Below are 16,821 nucleotides of genomic sequence, written 5' to 3'. Positions count from 1 at the left end.
TCATAAGTGAACCACTGACCTCCGTCTTCGTCATATGACTGGAGTTTCCGAATTGCAGCCCAAATTTGAAGGCTGCATTGTCACAAATTCACCATCAACCCGAATTATATCCAAGGAAATCCCCTTCCGCCCGTTCAACAGGACATGTCTATTGCTACGCGACCGACAGCTCGGCGACGAACGCGATGCCCTGTTACGACATATGAGCGAGAGAATGCGGACGCAGAACCGAGGCCGACGTACCAGCTTCACGAACTCCAACATGTGGTCGAAGTCGTATGCGCCGCTGTCGTACCCCGCGTCGTACGCCTCGACATCGTCCTTGATGGTGTGGATGGCGTGTTGAGGGAAGTCTGCGAGGATGAGAGGGACGCATCAGTGCCCCCGTACGCAAGACGAGAGAAAGGTATTGCAAGCTTACCCTCGAAGAAACCCTCGGTCGCGAAGATGGCCGGATATCCTGCCTTGGTCCACGACATGTGGTCTGAGCCGCAGCGCGGGCCGCAGGTGGTCATGTTCCACGGCAGCGGGGAGTACGCCTCGACGAGCTTGGTGGCAAAGGTGGTCAGGTTCTTGTCGACCTGGTCCTGGAAGAAGGCGATCTTGGGCTCGGTGCCGGACTTGACGAAGGCGGTCACTGCAAATATAGTCAGTGTTGAGCTGTCAAGCACTGACAGAGCCACTCACTGTCCATCTGCAACATCCCCTTGACCTTCGTCCCCGCCGCCTCATAGAACGCGGCCACGTCTTGCGAGCCGAGCAGTCCACCCTCCTCGGCCGCGTACCAGTGGAACTCGACCGCAATACCCTTCGGTGGCACAAACTCCTGCTCCACCAACGAGCGCAGAATTTGGAACACCGTTACTGTCCCCGAGCCATCGTCATCCGACCCAGGCGCGCGGAAGAAGGGTAGCCGGTAGTTCAGCGAGTCCTGGTGCGCGCCAACGATGACAAGCTCCTTCTCTTCGTCGGGCGTAGTGTCGTCTGTCGCATCCAGTCGCAGGACGACGGAGTTCTGCACGAACTTGTGCGGGAACTTGGTGACTGTGGTTCGAGTCTTGTCCGAGGGGTTCGCGGCGATGATCTGGGGAAGCAGAATGGCGTCAGCAAGGGATGCGAAGACGCGATGGAGGACATACGGATGAGACGTGGTCGAAGACCCAGTTGCTGGAGAGCAGGCCCCAGTTGCTGCGATAGCTGCGCGTCCAGAAGGAGCTCAGCTTCGCGATGTCGGCGCGCATGTGGTCCGTGGTGATCTCGCCGGCGAGGAGGGCGCGTACGGCATCTGAGTTTTGGGCCGAGATGCTGCGGTCAGGGTTCACAAAACGCTGAGGACGTTGTGCGTTGAGGGCGCCGAGGGTAGGGTGCTCGGTGATGTCCATGAACTCGAGCCCTTGCTGCTTCAGCCTGAGCTTGTCGCCCTCGGTCATCCTGGACGCAATGCATTAGCCGAATACGCGGGCTTATCGTTGTACGACGCACCTACGGGGCTCATCCTCCCCAAATACATGCACCAAGCGCTCCTCGTCAAGCCCGTCACCATGTCCCGTCAGGTGCATGATCTCAACCACGTCGAAGCCCTTCCAGAGTTCAAGCATGAGCTGCTCGCGCTGGGCAGCCGTCATGGCCGATACGGACCGCGCGGTCACATCGTATCCTACCCCGAGAGGCTGCTGAGAGTACGCAGCCGCGGCTGCGGCAAGCCCGAGTAGAGGAAAGATGGACTTGAACATGATGGGCGCTTGAAGGGAATTGATTACTTCGCCGGCGGCATCGTAAGCGCCCGTCGGCATAGGCCGAGTCGCCACGTGTACTGCACGTGCACAGGGTTGAAGTCAAACGTGAAGAGGTCAAAGAAGAGTCAAGAAATTCCAGGTGCTCAGTATACGCATGCAGAGTGAGCTTTACACACACCACAAGGAGTTGAGGGCCTGGAGTGTGGGGATATGACCCTTAAGGCTCGGAAATGATCTAGTGGTTACCTTGAGGGATAGCCGTGCCTTTACACGAAGAGATGAAGTCAGGTAATGGGACAAAATCTCATGGGCCTGTGTTCATATTTCAGTGGTAAAGCTTCTGACAAGATAGAAGAAATTCGCCTTTACGCGTTCAGCGACCTTGAGATCGCTTGTCATTGTGACGTGACCTTGTGACCGATGACCTTTTTGTCTGCCGATCCACAGAGTTCCACCTCTCGCTGAACCCTGCTTCATGCATGGGTAGGTATTGATGATACTGCGCCTTGCAGCCAACGGGCTGTGATTGGGAGCAACATGGCACAACCGAGAATATATCGCTTGTTTTTGTTGTCGTTCAGCTGTCGGGCCGATGTCCGGTATATCCCCGAAAGGGGAACAATAAGATATGCACGTTGCATGGTCCGATCCTTTTCGGAGTGTCCCATTGTCCTCTTTCGGGGCACAATGATGAGCACATGGGCGGCTTTGACTACGGGCCACTATAAGAGATGGAAGCGTGTGTGCTCAACTCCTTGCTTCCCTCCGCCTTGAGCCTGGCGCTCTCGACCTTCTCGCAACGAACTCGACGACCCGCCACGACCCCCGCTCGCTCCATTCGTTCCTTGGATAATCTACCAGACGACACCTCCCAATCTCCCGACACAATCTACCCACTCTGTCTAACAGCATGATTTTCTCCCGACTACTCACCACACTCACCCTCGCGCTCGGCGCGTTCGCCGCCCCGATCGACAGTACGCTGGTGGCTCGATCAGAGTCCAACGTCAACACCGCGGACAATGCGCGTCAGGCGCAGGCGCTGAACGCGAAGTTTGCGGCATTGAAGGAGGCGAGCACGTGTAAAGGTGCGTCGGCTTGCTCTAGTTGCTACAACCGCCACTGACAGGTTTCCAGGTGACGAGATCGCCTGCGTCGCGGGCATCCTCGCGCAATGCAAGGCTGGCAAGTGGGATTTGAGCCTGCAGTGCCCGCAGGGCACGACCTGCTTCGCGATCCCGCGGACGGACAGCACGGGCACCGACCTCCAATGCACGACGCAGAGCACGTTGGGTGGCCTCATGACCAAGCTGGGCGTCCAGGGTGGCGTCAACGGCACGGACAACGCGACGTACGAGACGGAGACTGCGGCGCCGACATCTGCGACACCGACCTCCGTACTCCCATCCGCACCCGCTGCTTCGTCCGCAACGACCTCCGACGCCACAGAGGAGGTGCCATGCACCATGGAGTCTGGCGAGAGCCCTGCTTCCTCCGCCGCTCCCTCCTCTACCGTCCCTGCTTCCTCCTCAGCCGCACCCGCTACCTCCTCAGCGGCACCTGCTTTATCCTCAACCGCACTGGCCAGCTCATCTGCATCCCCGAGCGACTCCGCTGCACCCACCGCCACAGCTCCCTGCGACGACTCCGCCTCGTCCGCGGCCTCCGCAACAGCTGCCCCATCCAGCACCACCGACGACAGGACCTACTATGTTACTGTCTACGTCACCGCGACCGACGATGACCCCGCCGCGCCGTCTGCCACGATCACGTCGTCGACGATGGGTGTCGAGCCATCATCGACTGCGGGTGCCGAGAGTGGTGCGCCCTCTTCAGCGAGCGGCGAGGACAGCTACATCTCCTCGATGTACGCGTCCGCTTTCAGCAGCGCGGAGTCCGCTCCCGCGTCTTCGTACGCGGAGACGGCGACCGTATCCGGTGATCTGTCGTCCGTGGTGGCTTCTATCACCAGTGGTGCGGCGTCTGCGACGGTGGAGAGTGGCGCAGCTGCCTCGGGTGCACCGTCCTCTTCCGACAGTGCGGCGGCGAGCAGCGACCTCATTAGCACCACCTTCGCCAACGGTATCGCGGCCATTCCTTCCTCGTCCGTGGACTTCAGCGCGTCTGCGTCCGCCGAGTCGAGTGCGTCTGCGTCCGCCGAGCCGAGTGCATCTGCGTCCGAGCTGAGTGCGTCCGCGTCTGCAACGGCCACCACCTCGTCCTCGAACCTCGTGTCCTTCGCCCTTCCTACTGCGTACAGTGGTTCGGCTTCCACCAGTGGTTCAGTTTCGGCATCGGCGTCTGCTACTCCCAGCGAGTCTGCATCTGTCGCTCCGAGCGCGTCTGCGTCCACCATTCCTAGCGAGTCCGCCTCTGCTTCTTTCAGCGCGTCCGCTTCGGCCTCTGCAAGCGAGTTCGCGTCTGCAGCACCCAGTGAGTCTGCGTCCGCGTCGGCCTCGGGCTCGAGCCCATCATCCACCCTGGCATCGTTCGCACAGGCGTCGTCCGTGAGCTCGAGCAGTGCATCTGCTAGCGCAACCGCGTCGGCGTCCGCTGTGCCTTCTAGCAGCGCTGAGGTATCGGTCTCTGCGTCCGCGTCTGCGAGCAGCACGGCGTCTGCCTCTACCGAGTCTGCATCCTCCGCCGAGCCCACTGCTACTTCGGATGCCCCCAATGTGTCCTTCTCCCAGCCTGCTGTGGCCGAGTCAACCTCCACCGTTGCCTCATCGTCCGCGACTGAGTCTGCTTCCTCGGATGCCACTGTGTCTTCCACGGAATCTGCTTCGCCATCCGCGACCACCGATGCCTCTTCAATCAGCATCCTCGGCACCTCCACCGACTCCGCTGGCGAGGTCTACGTGACGGGACTCACCACGGATACGGTGACGTCCTCCATGGTGACGACCACGTCGACGACGGAGGGCGCGGTGGAGTCCTCAAGCAGCGCGACGGAAACCTCGAGCAGTGCAGCGGAAACCTCGAGCAGTGCAGCGGAGGAGACTTCGAGCGTGGAGTCAACTGCGTCTAGCAGTGCCGACGAATCTTCGACCAGCGCAATGGAAACCGCAAGCTCGGTAACCGCTACCGCTGCGTCGGAGACCTCGAGCAGCGTTGCTGAGACTTCGAGCTCTGCTTCGGAGACCGCAAGCTCTGCGACCGAGACGTCCAGCGCCACGCGCAACCCGTACAGTTACGCCCCTCCAAGCCAGGAGACTGCTGCGTAACTTATCATCGCGAACCGCTAGCCGGATTCGCTTATCTCGTGTGCTATGGACACACTACCTGCATTGAATGACGGACTCGCATCATTGTTTCCTCTTTATCACTCACATATCCGCTCGCTGTAGCCATAGGTCATTGGTTTTTTTCTAATTGTGCTCTTTATGAGGCCCGATTGGAATGGGTATTGTAGTCTCGTTTAAGTACTTAGTTCGGTCTTAGCTTATAGAATGATTTGAGATCATCTACGGTGTGAATGTCAGCCATCAAAGGGAAATCGGAAGTGGCGCCGGTGCGTAGCGGGCTGCACCAAACGTTGTGGGTCCACATCGGGCTTGCCACGTGCAAGTCAGCATGGTAAAGGCTCGGGGTTTGCCGTGAAGCACGGCATCTTGCCTTTGTCCATCATGACACAAGGACAGCGCTTCGATCTTTGGCTCCGAGTGCACGATACTTCGTCTTCTGTACTCTTTACAGGCTCTGGGCTTCATCTGAAGAATCCCATGGACTTTGCAGCCATGCAAAGCCACCAAAGACCTTGGCAAAGGTCACTGTTGCGTTGAGTGGCTTCATATTGGACTTTGCGGACCGTCTCGTGAGATGATCTCCCACAGAACCGCCTTCGGGCTTGCTTCTGCTCCGGTCCAGCGCGCGTTTCTGTCACTTGAGTGGCATACCACACATCAAGTGCATCTCATCATCTGTTGTCTTTGCGACCTCTTACTCTCGCCGTCTCCTAACTGCCCTTCATGAGCAGTGATTCCCGCAAGATGTTTCCGGTCGATTGGCCCGCTTACATTCCTATCCACTCTGCTGCTGAAGCCCCCGACCAGGCCACAGCGCCCACGTCAGGCCGTCCGCGCCAAACATCTGTCACGAACGATGCCATCCCGAGCGGCCATGCCCGTGTTAGCTCAGATCCGGTGGCACCCACGCGGCGTGTTCGATTCGCACATGTGGACGATGCTGAGGCTACGGACTGCGACGATCTAGAGGTTTTCATTGCCGAAATGACTCGCCGCTTCGACGAAGAGGCGGGTGCACTCGAATCTCTTGCGCAACCCTACTCTCCGAGCCCTGGATCAACAAACAAAAAGCCAATGTGTTCCAGTGATGCATCTTCGGACTCCGAGAGCGGTACGGACGACGACGAGAAGAAGCCTGACTCTGTCAAAGCGAAGGCCAAGATCTATGCACCTTTCTTGTCGCTCTCCCAGGATGACACGCCCGCTTATGATTACGCGTCGACCCTCGAGGATACACGCGTCAAGCGCAGGACCGGCGTCGTCAAGGAGAACTGCAATCCCTGTCGGTGGATGGCCGACCGTAGGCTTAAAACCACTGATTTCACGGTCCGTTGTGACGGGCCGTGGTCGCCTTCAAGATACCCAGACTGGGCATCGGAGATCGCTGAAGAGCGGGAGAGGCTTGCGGCTGAGGTCCTCGCGGAGACGTTTGATGACCTGGCGCCCCGTCCTCCGATGAAGTTCGACTCCGAAGTGAGGATTAGCCGACGCTTGCGGGATGGCTCAGTGCTGTTGCCGAGATCGAAGAGGAGGGTGGTGGTTCTGTGACGGTATGACTTTGTCTTTCGTAAGGTGGAGATATTTCCAAGAGTTTTCCGCCTTCTCTCGATGATACCCGTATCATCGAATCTAATACGCTCTATTCTTGTAACATGTTGTATCGTTGCTACGCCTCGCATAATGCGGCCTATGGCAGTCCACGTTCATCATTGTTTGGCATTTTTGTGTCGCCGAGCGCTCTTTGTACATGCATGTGCTATGACCGTTCGGAGTTCCCCGCTTCCTATTTCTTTTTGACGACCTTTGACCCTAAACGCAAAAGCGCTATCACAAACGGCGGTGCATGTCGAAAGGGTACCTATACATAAGAGCGCGGCGAAAATTCGATGAGGGCATTTCCAACGCCGTCTTCCCCGTCCCGCGCTAGCCATGCCCACAAGCATCCCTCACTCGCAACCTACGAAGTTCGTCAATCCTGATGGACGTCCGACGGCCGACTATCTATCCGCTTACCTGGAACCTCTGCCTCTGTTTAACGTTCAATGGGACCAGTTGGACCTGGAGACCACCTTTCGGCTCATCGACTGTCCTAGCGTACCCGCCACAACCATGGACTCGCCTTCTAATCCGGACGCACACGCCTCGGCCATGGACATTGACGCCTGCGGAAGCAGCGAGGGTGGTGTCGACCTGGCCACCGTGCTGGGACTGCGAGACGCGGATCTGGAGAAGGCACTGGAGATCTGGGATACGCTCAAGAATCACCCACTTGGCGATGAAATGTTGGCCACTGTTTTGGAACGTGCTTGGGCTCAGCATTTGGCGGCAATGGAGAAGAAGCCAGCAGCATCGGCCATCGACTTCTTTCCCCCTATCAAGGTGATCAGTGGTGATGCAGAGGAACAAGTACCGGTGGAAGAGCCTGCGGTGGAACAGGTCCCACCAACCCCTTTGTCGGAGCCCAATGAGCGCGGCCCTGGCCCAAGCCTTTCACGAAAAACGACTCAGCCGGTAGCCAATATCGTCGCCATTCATCAGATTCCGGATGGACCATGAGTCATTCCGCGCGCCCTTGCATGAGGTCGTGGCCTTCCATTGTTTATTGAAGGATATAGCATTAGATGCCATTAATCCAAGTTATCCATAGACATTAGAAATTTGCAGCGATTGTAGATACCTTATACTCACAGCTTTGTATCTTTGAGCATCATAGCTCACAGCAAGCTTCATGGTGGTCGCGAGCTCTGTAATCTGAGCGGTATTTTGTCAGATCTGCCGCTTGACACGTGACATGTTCAACTCACGCATCTCCTTTTGGGAAGACAATGCCTTCCTATTCCGAATTCGCATCAGACGGAACCTTTTTCCTCTTGCCCTCACCCTTTCCCGGTTTTGTCCGTGCAATTCTGAACTACCGCGAGAGCTCCTGTGAAGACCACCTTGCGCAACAGTTGCCCAAGCCAGCATGGAGGAAACGCCAAGGACGATAATCAACGACGATCCATATTCCTGGGATATTGCATGGTGCGTGCGGGCAATGGCTTCGAGGGCTGAGCGTTGAAAGCCCGTCACTTCTCGATATACCCTAGAATCTAGAGATTCTAAATCGAGATATGGTCTTCAGAATTTGATATATGGACAGGCGCTGACTCGCATATCCCGCCCTCACAGGAAGAAGAATATAACGCCCTGGGACAAGGACAAGCCTCAACCGGCACTGCGCGAGCTGATAGAATCGAACGCAGTCGACCTCCCACGTGGTCAAGACAAGACAGCGTTAGTACCAGGATGTGGCTCGGTAAGATCGTTCCGCGCTCTCTGCGAGTTATTTAGCTGACAGAAAGTAGGGCAACGACGTAGCTTACCTTGCTGCTGCTTTGGGCGTAAGAACGGTCGGCGTAGATGTTTCTCCCAAGGCTGTGGAAGTGGCAGCTGAGTGAGCCCCGTCCTTCCCACACGGGCGTATCGCTAAATCAGCGGGGTGTAGGAGGCTCAAAGTCACGCCCATGCCAGAGGAGGCGCGCGGCTTGGTGAGCTTCCAGGCAGCGGACTTCTTCACCTTGAAAGGGCAATATGATTTGGTCTACGACTATACGTGAGTGAGATGCCCAGCTAGTCTGAGAGAGCGTCATGACTTACCTGTCTTTGACTCGTGTAGCTTCTTTGTTGCCATCCCGCCTAATCGACGACCTGACTGGGGTCGTCAGATGGCTGCCTTAGTCAAGCGCGGCGGGCTGCTCGTAACGCTGGCCTATCCGCTAGCCGAATCGGACAAGGGATGGGGACCTCCGTGGTTCCTTCTCCCGGAGCATTACGACGAAGTGCTGCAAGCGGAGGAGTGGGAGAAAGAGATCAACGATATGCCATTGGCGAGCGAGGGGGAGCATGTGGGCCGCGAGAGGATGATGGTCTGGCGGAGGAAGTAAGCACTTGGCGAAGGAAGTAAGGTCACCTTATTCGAAGCAGTCGGAATTGGCAGCAATTACGAGGCGAATGGAACAAAAAATTAAGGAGTGGTCCGACGATGGATAAGTAACGCCGCGTCCATGCATACATGCTATTCCCAGGCATTCCGGTGAGAGAAAAGTGCAAGCGACGGCAGCATCCGGCTCCATGCCGTCGACGACAAGAGTCCCTCCGAAGTCTTCTCTGCAGCCGCATGCGTCCCCTTCCCCGCCTTCTACTGCGCGCATTCCGAAACAGCAGACTTCGGTTGCTAGCTGGAGGTTCTGGATACCAACGGTCGCTCCTGCCACTTGAGCAGGCGTATAGCTGGCCTCTGCACTGAAAGAAAGCCAAGGTTCTCTCCCGCCTTGAAAACCGTCGGAGTGGGAGCCCAAAAGTCCGAGTGCGGGGACTCTATGGCGGAGGTAAGAAGCTCGTTCTTTCTTGGGCCATGCCGTGAAGGCTGACACTGCAGATTTTCCGCGGGAAGAATCAGCTGGGCCGAAGATAGAGTCGACCACTTACTCAAGCCAGCACCTGCCTGTGCGCACAATGAGGTTTTGTAGGACCTGAAACTGAGCCTTGCGGCCCGATACAAGTGCTGACCTCGCTTGCGGGACGGTTTCGTAAGGTGTGGCGCGGGGCAGTGCGAAGTGGTTCGTAGTTTTGTTTCCCCTTGGCTTGAGAATACTAAAGAGGTACGTTGTTCGACAAGGAGTCCAGCAAAGATACAATATGAGGATTAACGACGGACGGTATACAAGGTTAAACTCACCTAGTAATTGCGTGGCCCGGGGGCACTCGGAAGAACAGCCGCTTCGCCCAATGCGGTCTCCGAATACGAAGACCTTGTATCCGAATCGGAAGGCGTTGTCTCCGAAAGGCAATAAATGCGGACAATCCCAACACGTGAGCGAACCGGTAAACTTGGAGCTCACTGTCCCAGGCTGTCGGTGACTGCGTCTCGAAGTCAGTGCGCCTTTTATGGAATTGAGGCCGGTTTTCGGAATACGCACTCGTTGCGAAGGGTATTTAGGAAGAGGTGGAAGGACAGGATACTCCCAACCGTCGACCAGAGCACCCAGCGACGACAACTACCACACATCTCTCGACTTCAATAGTCAAGTTAAACACCACGATTTCCTTCATACGCAGACCGAGAGTCCTCCCTCCCTTCCTGAGAGGGTTTTATCGACCGATTGCTTGTTATCGTCCATTCAACAATATGGCCGCGGCAGCACCACCTCCGGGACCAGAGACGGTCGTAAACGACGACCCCATGTCTTGGGACGTTGCTTGGTGCGTGTGGTCCTCCTTCGTCAGTGGCGATAGAACACGAAGGCCCACGCACCTCCGCAGGCGCAAGAACATCACCCCCTGGCTCAAGGAGAAGCCCCAGCCCGCGCTGCGCGAGATCGTTGAGTCGGGCGCCGTCGAGATGCCGCGCGGCAAGGACAAGTGGGCGTTGGTGCCCGGCTGTGGGTCGGTGAGTAGACTGCTACTAATCTCGGTCTCTGTACGTTGGCAGTAGCAACACTTGCTGAACGCGCACAGGGCAACGACGTCGCATATCTGGCCGCTACGCTGGGCGTCACGTCCGTCGGTGTCGAAATCTCCCCGAAGGGGCTGGAGGTCGCCCAAGAGTACGTTCTGCTCATGTTTACCGCTCCGTGGAGATCGCTGAACGATGCGCTCCAGGAAATGGGCCCACAGCGACCTCAAGCCGGGGGTGCGCGCCCTCATGCAGTTTCACCTCGCCGACTTCTTCAAGATGGTCGGCGAGTACGACCTGGTGTACGACTATACGTGAGTCCACGATCCCATATTCTGTCATCAAGGTGCACAATGCGACTCACCCACTAGCCTGCCCACCACCATACACCCACCCACCCCCTGCCCGATACCACAACTGACATCCCCACCTAGCTTCTTCGTCGCCATCCCACCCAAGCGGCGCGCTGAGTGGGGGAGGCAGATGACCGCGCTGACGCGGAAGAACGGCCTGCTGCTCGCGCTCGTGTACCCTTTGCAGGAGCGCGACAAGGGGTGGGGCCCACCGTGGTTCGTGCGGCCGGAGCACTACATGGAGGTGCTGAGGGCGGAGGACTGGGAGCTGGTGTTCGACGAGATGCCAAAGACGAGTGAGGGGGATCATGTGGGGAGGGAGAGGATGATGGTGTGGAGGAGGAAGTGACGGGTGCGGCGTAGGAGAGTTGATGTGTACTTGTGATCTTACCTTGAAGAGCGGATTGTACTTGTAGTGGATGCTGTCGAATGAAGTGCTGAGAGTTGAGAACGAAGACAAAGGGGGCGAACAGCAATGCGACGAAATGGATATACACGAAAGAACGATTAAGTAGTACAAGATCCAGCGCGGGACAAAGAGAATAAATACCATATGCACAACGAACGTGGTGTCCTCGATACTCATGAGTCGACCTTCTTCTCCTTCCGCTCGATGATCTCCACCCACTTGCGCGGGAACCAGCCCTCGCGGCCGTCCCGCGTCCTCCCCTTCCACCACTCCGCGTCCGGGATATCGAGCCGTGGGTCCGCCTCCGCGCCCGTCCGCGGGTCGAGCTTGCCCATGATCGCCAAGATCTCGTTCTCCTTCAGACCAAGCTCAGCCGGGTTTGTCGGCTCGAAGGGGTAGAGCGCGCGCGCGAAGGTGAGCATCGAGGGGTCAAGTGGCGGGAGCGGGCCACCGAGGAGCGCCTGCTGCTCCTGCTGGCGCTTGGCGAGGATGCGGATGAGCTTGGTCATGGCGTAGGGGACGCCGAGTACGGCGAGGAGGAAGATAATGATGGGCTTCTTGCTGTATTTTTGAGGTGGGGCGCCTGGCGCGCCGGCGGGTGGGATGGGGCGACCATTGACAAAGTCGCGAAACTCGCCTTCAAGGCGCGCGGCGCCGGCAGGGCGACCAGTGAGAAGCTCGCGCATGTAGCGGACGAGACCAAAGAGACCAAGTACGCTGCCGAGGGCGTTGCGCAAGTGACCGAATTGCTCGATGACACCGACCATGGCGAAGAAGCTCGAGTGGGTGGCCATGAATGTGGATTCGAGCATCTGGGCGACGCCGGAAAAGGTTTGGACGATGGAGTGGATGAGGCCAAAGGTGTGCTGAGTGGTACTCTCGAGAGTTTGGGTGAGTGTGGGGATGGGTTGGCCGTTCGCGTCCAATTGTGGTTGACCGGGGAACATTCCCATGCCGCCTCCGTAGCCACCGTAGCCCATGCCCATCCCTCCGTATCCCATGCCACCGCCATAGCCGCCATATCCCATTCCGCCATAGCCACCATACGTCGATCCAAGCCCACCAAAGCCACTGTAACCTCCATAACCGCCATACGTCCCAGCACCGTACGTGCTTCCGCCGTATGTTCCCAACCGGGAGTACGGTGATGCACCATACGAAGAATAAGGGGAAAGCGCAGATGTAGTAGCAGCGGTGGAGGCGAATGCCGCTGGTCTGTCCGGAATCGAAGGGGGGACAGCAGTGCTAGATGATGCGGTTGATGGCGAGGGGGATGTTGTGGGAGCACTAGAGGCTGCCGCTGTCTGAGACGCCGAAGTCGACGGCGCGGGACCGGCCGTGGCAGCGACAGAGCCTGCTCGCTCCCAGGGCTTCGGTGGTGAGACCATGGCTGTCGTCGTCGTCTGTGCCGATGACCGTGGACTCCGATGGTGGGGAAGGCGAAAACAGGTGATACCCGGTTTTGCTCGGCCCGGTCCATCAGCGCGGAGCACGTGACTGAACCTTTTGCGTGTGACAGTCACATCTTGTCACTTCAACTCATCTCCTTCCGCCTGTCATGTCGTCAAGTTCTCGCTCAAGCACGGACAGTGATGGGTCCCTCGCAGAGGTTATAGCGTCTATAGACCTCGACGTGGTGGCACAAATAGCAAAAGGCAAACGAAGAGGATGGGACTTTCTACTCGAGGATGACCTTCGCTGCCAAGTCGTTACACCCCCTTCATCCGGCTCCGCCAATCTCGTCTACGAACTCAAGTTCAACGATGGCGGGCACTGGGCCTTTCGCATTCCTCATGGTGACTGGGATGATAATGCCGAACGCTCAATGGTTCTCGATATTACGACACAGCGCTTTATAGCCTCCAAGATTCCCTCTTTTCCCATCCCTCAAATTCGCGGATACCTGTGCGACGGCGAGAACAGACTAGGGCATCCTTTCATGATCACCGACTTTGTCTCGGGGACCAAGCTTATCGAAGTTTGGAATGATCCGTCGTGGTGGACGGGAGGCAGGACGAGGGAAAACACCCTACGGTCCATCGCAAAGCATATGGCGCAGCTCGCCTCCCTAGAGTTCGACCAGATTGGAAGCCTGCAGGTGCACGACGACGGGTCGTACCACATTGGGCCCTTCCCTGCCCTCCGCAAACTCCTCCCCGATCACCCCGACGGGGACGCCCCTTTTGGCCCCTTTTCCAGCACGCGCGCCTTCATGTTCGCGCTCCTCGAAAAGGCCCGCGAAGTGGACGACACATCCTCCCTCAGCCTCCTCGAGCTCCTCCTGGGCGCGCTCCCCGAGCATCAGTTCGATGGCCCACCCTTCCACCTCTCCTACCCCGACTTCGACTCGCAGAATGTGTTTGTGGATGACAAGGGCGAGGTCTCTGGGTTCATCGACTGGGACGGGGTCGACGTGAGTCCGAGGCAGCTCGCTGCGCTCGTGTACCCTTCGTGGCTTACCGTGGACTGGGACCCGGTGATGTACGATTTGTACATGGACCAGCCGAACTGTGATTCGGAGGACGAGCTGCATCGGTTGCGTGGCGTGTATGTAGACGCTCTGGACGAAGTGTCGGAAGGCCGTTTCGGCGCGGTCGCGCGCAACTCGCACGTCGTGCAGGCGCTATACGGTGCGATTGCGCAGAGGGGGTTCAGATTTTCAATTGTGCACCACCTTGCGAAATACGTGTTCGGCTCCGAATCGTTGGCGCTCGAGGTAGAGGATGCCGTGGAGCAATGTCCGAGATTTCACAAAGGATCTTCGGGGATTGCGCGCGTCGAGAGTATGTTTCATTTTTTCATGCTTTTCATCCTGCTAATTGGGTCAGCAGAGAGAGACATTAATAATTCTAGTACGGATGAGTTGGCGAGCCTCAAAGCCGAGGAACCGCAGGGTGTTGACGAAGGCAACAAGGTATTGGGGGCGGATGCGCCCGCAGAAGTCAAATCGACCCATGCAGATCAGCCATAGCAAAGGTGAAAGAGGAAACACCATGTCACTGGTCCGGGCTCTCCATGTTCGCCAGGGAAGATCGACTTGCTGTAGTCCGAATACAATTTGTTATATAGTACAACGCCAGCTGATAATGTCACAAGGCAAGGAAAAAGTGATCTAGGCAGCCAACTTGAACTCACTACGAGGGCGAGGGCCATACCCTGTCTACTCACAGCGTCAGCATATTGTGCGCGGTCATACCGAGCTTGTTCGCCCACCTTCTTATACACCTCTTCGATCCACGTCAGATTCGAAATCGAATCCTCCTTGCTGATCCAGTGTGCCGGCTTCCTCCCCTTCAGCGCATCCACAAACGCCTCTAGTTGATACCTATAGGTCAACCACCAGTCCTCGCCTTTGCCCTCCATTCCCGCCTCCTTATACGTATACGCCTTCTCCGTGCGCTCGGCACCCACTTTGGGCCTGACCTGAATATAATGCCACACCGTAGGGAAAACGAAGTTCACGAGCTCAAGCTCGCCGCCCGCGCAACGCACGATTGCACGGATGTTCGGGAGGGGCGGGATAACACCCCACACCTTTCGCCGCCCGAAGTCAACGGAGAGCGACCCGGTGACATCGCGCGGGAACGCAAGCGCGGCGGTCGAGCGGTGGTCGATGTTGGCGTCAACGGGGAAGGGGGGCGGCTCGTGCGCGGCAGCGAGGACGGCGGTGGGCTCTGCGCCGGTGAGGAAGCGGAGGACGTTCATGGCGTAGCAGCCGACGTCCATCATGACGCCGCCGCCGAGGGCGTAGCTAAAGCGGATGTCCTTGGGGTCGCTGATGAGGCCGGGGGGCACCTCGATGTAGACCTCCGCGGACTGAACGGCGCCGAGCTCGCCGCTCTCGAGGATGGATTTGGCTTTTTGAGTCGCGGGGTGAAAGCTGGGGATGTAGGTGTGAGATGTGGGGAAGGACAGCTGACGAGGGTGGACGTACCGGTAATGGAATGCTTCAAGGAGGATAAGCTTCTTCTGCTCCGCGAGCGCGAACATTTCCCGGACCTCCTCCGCTGTGTCTGCCATGGGCTTCTCACACAGGACGTGCTTGCCCGCTGCGAGTGCGCGCATCGTCCACTCATAGTGCAGCCCATTTGGCAGGGGGTTGTAGATGGCGTCGATTTCTGGGTCGTTGAGGAGGTCTGAGGGGGTTGAGGTGAGCAAGTCCTGCCCTCGCATGAGCAGGTTCACGCGCCCTCATACGAATCGTACACCTTCTCTACACCATGCTCGCGCGCGAACTCCTCTGCGCGGCCGCGGTCGCGGGCTGCGACACCCTTCAGGATGACCTCTGGATGGCTCTTGGCAGGCAGCACGAGCGCAGGGGGAGTGATCGCAGCTGCACCTAGGATGCCAAAGCGGATCGGCTCAGCCGCCTTGGGTACCACAGGTGGATAGAACATCTAGTGAGGGGAATGCGCGTCAGAGTATCGGTTTGGCGGGTGGGTAGGTCCCGCACCTTGTAGAGACGGGAGAGGAGAGCGAACATGGCTGTTGGGATGGAACGGAGACTTCGGAGATGACATATATCAAGACAGGACCTGACGTCGCCGATGCACACGCAGATCGCGCGGCAGGAATTCAGACTCAGCGGCCACCTGATAGAGGCCACGTATAGCGATTGGCGTCATGGACTTCCAGGCCGCTCGGTAGGTGTCGATCCGGATTCCTCGCCCTAACCGAGGCGATCGTCTTGTATGGCACTGTCCTCTGCTTGAACTCCACAGTATTGCAGTAGGTATCGCAGAGACTCCGAGCTCAGACGCGCTCGCCACTTGAAAGTAGAACGCCCACAGAAGCTACCCGTCTTGACAAATCATGCTCGACGTTAAAAACGCATTTCTTGTTGTGTACATCTGGAAGGCGCGCAGCGATGGCGTAACCAGCATATGTGAGAAGCAGAGAGCCAATATGAGCAGTTAGAGAGAAGGCGAGGGAGTCGGCAGGAATCGAGAACTGGGTTTGGTGAGTGTCCGCTAAAGATGTCAAAGTCTCGATCAACTGGGCCCTGCCGACCTTCCAGAAGGAGGTACTGAAATCCTACGCCTATAAGTAGCGGTACTAGCAACTCGACCTGACCTGGTGAAATGAGTTACGACTGGAGGGTAGGCGTGAAGCGAAGCCTAGCACGCGGCTGTAAAATCTCTGCCCATCCGAGAGCCAAATCACAGGCGTGTACAAAGCCGGCCAGCGCAGCGCGAGGCTAACAGCAGGCATACAGACTCACGTTATGAGGTCCGTGGTAACTGAGAATTCGATGGAAACTATTGCACCGACCGCAGCATCGGTCCTGTTTTGTTGATTCGAATGAGGTATTGCCACCATATTGGACGCAGTCAAGGCAGGGAAGTGAGGTGTCAAGCATAAGACTCGATTTCGAAGAAGGTACCTGTGCTCATGCTCAGGGCAAAGGAGCTACTGCAAGGTGGGCTAGCGAGCGCAAAGACGCACCGTGTCCGAATCCCCTTGGGCGACAGCGAGAGTTCCTTGTTTTCTGAGGAATTTCCATGAAGATCTGCTAGGAGATAGACTTCGCCTTTTGTTCAAGCACATCGAATCCTCGTGGCTGGTTGAAGAGGGGTTATAGAGAAGACAACATACAGAGCCCAAAGAAGAATCCTGTAGCCCCAAATTCCGGAGGGCCGGT

At 57.5% G+C, this 16,821-nt stretch overlaps 10 protein-coding genes across 10 annotated transcripts; 6 read left to right on the top strand and 4 right to left on the bottom strand.

Moving 5' to 3' along the window:
• Positions 1-87: 87 nt before the first annotated feature.
• On the bottom strand, positions 88-1,730 carry SCHCODRAFT_02637126 (Zn-dependent exopeptidase). Its single transcript, XM_050345949.1, has 6 exons — positions 1,483-1,730; positions 1,140-1,431; positions 688-1,084; positions 422-637; positions 244-353; positions 88-190 (listed from the first exon to the last, which is right to left on the bottom strand). Exons 1-6 carry the CDS (start codon positions 1,623-1,625, stop codon positions 155-157), a joined length of 1,194 nt encoding a protein of 397 aa, XP_050198543.1. The 5' UTR covers positions 1,626-1,730; the 3' UTR covers positions 88-154.
• Positions 1,731-2,402: 672 nt separating this feature from the next.
• On the top strand, positions 2,403-5,216 carry SCHCODRAFT_02551553 (uncharacterized protein). The gene is made up of 2 exons (XM_003028593.2): positions 2,403-2,824; positions 2,874-5,216. The coding sequence occupies exons 1-2, from the start codon at positions 2,647-2,649 to the stop codon at positions 4,958-4,960; spliced, it is 2,265 nt and encodes a 754-aa protein (XP_003028639.1). The 5' UTR covers positions 2,403-2,646; the 3' UTR covers positions 4,961-5,216.
• Positions 5,217-5,398: 182 nt separating this feature from the next.
• Positions 5,399-6,759, top strand: SCHCODRAFT_02637118 (uncharacterized protein). The gene has a single exon (XM_003028594.3). The coding sequence runs from the start codon at positions 5,705-5,707 to the stop codon at positions 6,527-6,529; it is 825 nt and encodes a 274-aa protein (XP_003028640.1). The 5' UTR covers positions 5,399-5,704; the 3' UTR covers positions 6,530-6,759.
• Positions 6,609-6,983, bottom strand: SCHCODRAFT_02057700 (uncharacterized protein). Its single transcript, XM_050341642.1, has one exon. The coding sequence runs from the start codon at positions 6,922-6,924 to the stop codon at positions 6,688-6,690; it is 237 nt and encodes a 78-aa protein (XP_050198542.1). The 5' UTR covers positions 6,925-6,983; the 3' UTR covers positions 6,609-6,687.
• Positions 6,673-7,745, top strand: SCHCODRAFT_01039260 (uncharacterized protein). Its single transcript, XM_003028595.1, has 5 exons — positions 6,673-6,938; positions 6,995-7,039; positions 7,101-7,352; positions 7,429-7,613; positions 7,670-7,745. The coding sequence occupies exons 2-4, from the start codon at positions 7,024-7,026 to the stop codon at positions 7,494-7,496; spliced, it is 336 nt and encodes a 111-aa protein (XP_003028641.1). The 5' UTR covers positions 6,673-6,938; positions 6,995-7,023; the 3' UTR covers positions 7,497-7,613; positions 7,670-7,745.
• Positions 7,746-7,862: 117 nt separating this feature from the next.
• On the top strand, positions 7,863-9,005 carry SCHCODRAFT_02637112 (S-adenosyl-L-methionine-dependent methyltransferase). The gene is made up of 5 exons (XM_003028596.3): positions 7,863-8,005; positions 8,153-8,279; positions 8,329-8,417; positions 8,469-8,576; positions 8,640-9,005. Exons 1-5 carry the CDS (start codon positions 7,947-7,949, stop codon positions 8,905-8,907), a joined length of 651 nt encoding a protein of 216 aa, XP_003028642.1. The 5' UTR covers positions 7,863-7,946; the 3' UTR covers positions 8,908-9,005.
• Positions 9,006-10,151: 1,146 nt separating this feature from the next.
• Positions 10,152-11,120, top strand: SCHCODRAFT_02602028 (S-adenosyl-L-methionine-dependent methyltransferase; the record flags this gene model as incomplete). The annotated part of the gene is made up of 5 exons (XM_003028597.1): positions 10,152-10,225; positions 10,286-10,412; positions 10,481-10,569; positions 10,625-10,732; positions 10,853-11,120. 5 exons carry the CDS (start codon positions 10,152-10,154, stop codon positions 11,118-11,120), a joined length of 666 nt encoding a protein of 221 aa, XP_003028643.1.
• On the bottom strand, positions 10,866-12,631 carry SCHCODRAFT_02637106 (uncharacterized protein). Its single transcript, XM_003028904.2, has one exon. The coding sequence runs from the start codon at positions 12,566-12,568 to the stop codon at positions 11,354-11,356; it is 1,215 nt and encodes a 404-aa protein (XP_003028950.2). The 5' UTR covers positions 12,569-12,631; the 3' UTR covers positions 10,866-11,353.
• A 107-nt stretch (positions 12,632-12,738) lies between these two features.
• SCHCODRAFT_02751650 (kinase-like protein) lies at positions 12,739-14,151 on the top strand (the record flags this gene model as incomplete). The annotated part of the gene is made up of 2 exons (XM_050347251.1): positions 12,739-13,963; positions 14,012-14,151. The coding sequence occupies 2 exons, from the start codon at positions 12,739-12,741 to the stop codon at positions 14,149-14,151; spliced, it is 1,365 nt and encodes a 454-aa protein (XP_050198541.1).
• A 20-nt stretch (positions 14,152-14,171) lies between these two features.
• Positions 14,172-15,778, bottom strand: SCHCODRAFT_02637104 (NAD(P)-binding protein). Its single transcript, XM_050345948.1, has 5 exons — positions 15,634-15,778; positions 15,370-15,577; positions 15,115-15,316; positions 14,394-15,060; positions 14,172-14,340 (listed from the first exon to the last, which is right to left on the bottom strand). Exons 1-5 carry the CDS (start codon positions 15,661-15,663, stop codon positions 14,293-14,295), a joined length of 1,155 nt encoding a protein of 384 aa, XP_050198540.1. The 5' UTR covers positions 15,664-15,778; the 3' UTR covers positions 14,172-14,292.
• Positions 15,779-16,821: the final 1,043 nt, after the last annotated feature.

The sequence above is a fragment of the Schizophyllum commune genome (assembly GCF_000143185.2).
Source record: "Schizophyllum commune H4-8 unplaced genomic scaffold SCHCOscaffold_10, whole genome shotgun sequence".
Lineage (NCBI taxonomy): Eukaryota > Fungi > Basidiomycota > Agaricomycetes > Agaricales > Schizophyllaceae > Schizophyllum > Schizophyllum commune.
This window is presented reverse-complemented; position numbering and strand designations above follow the sequence as displayed.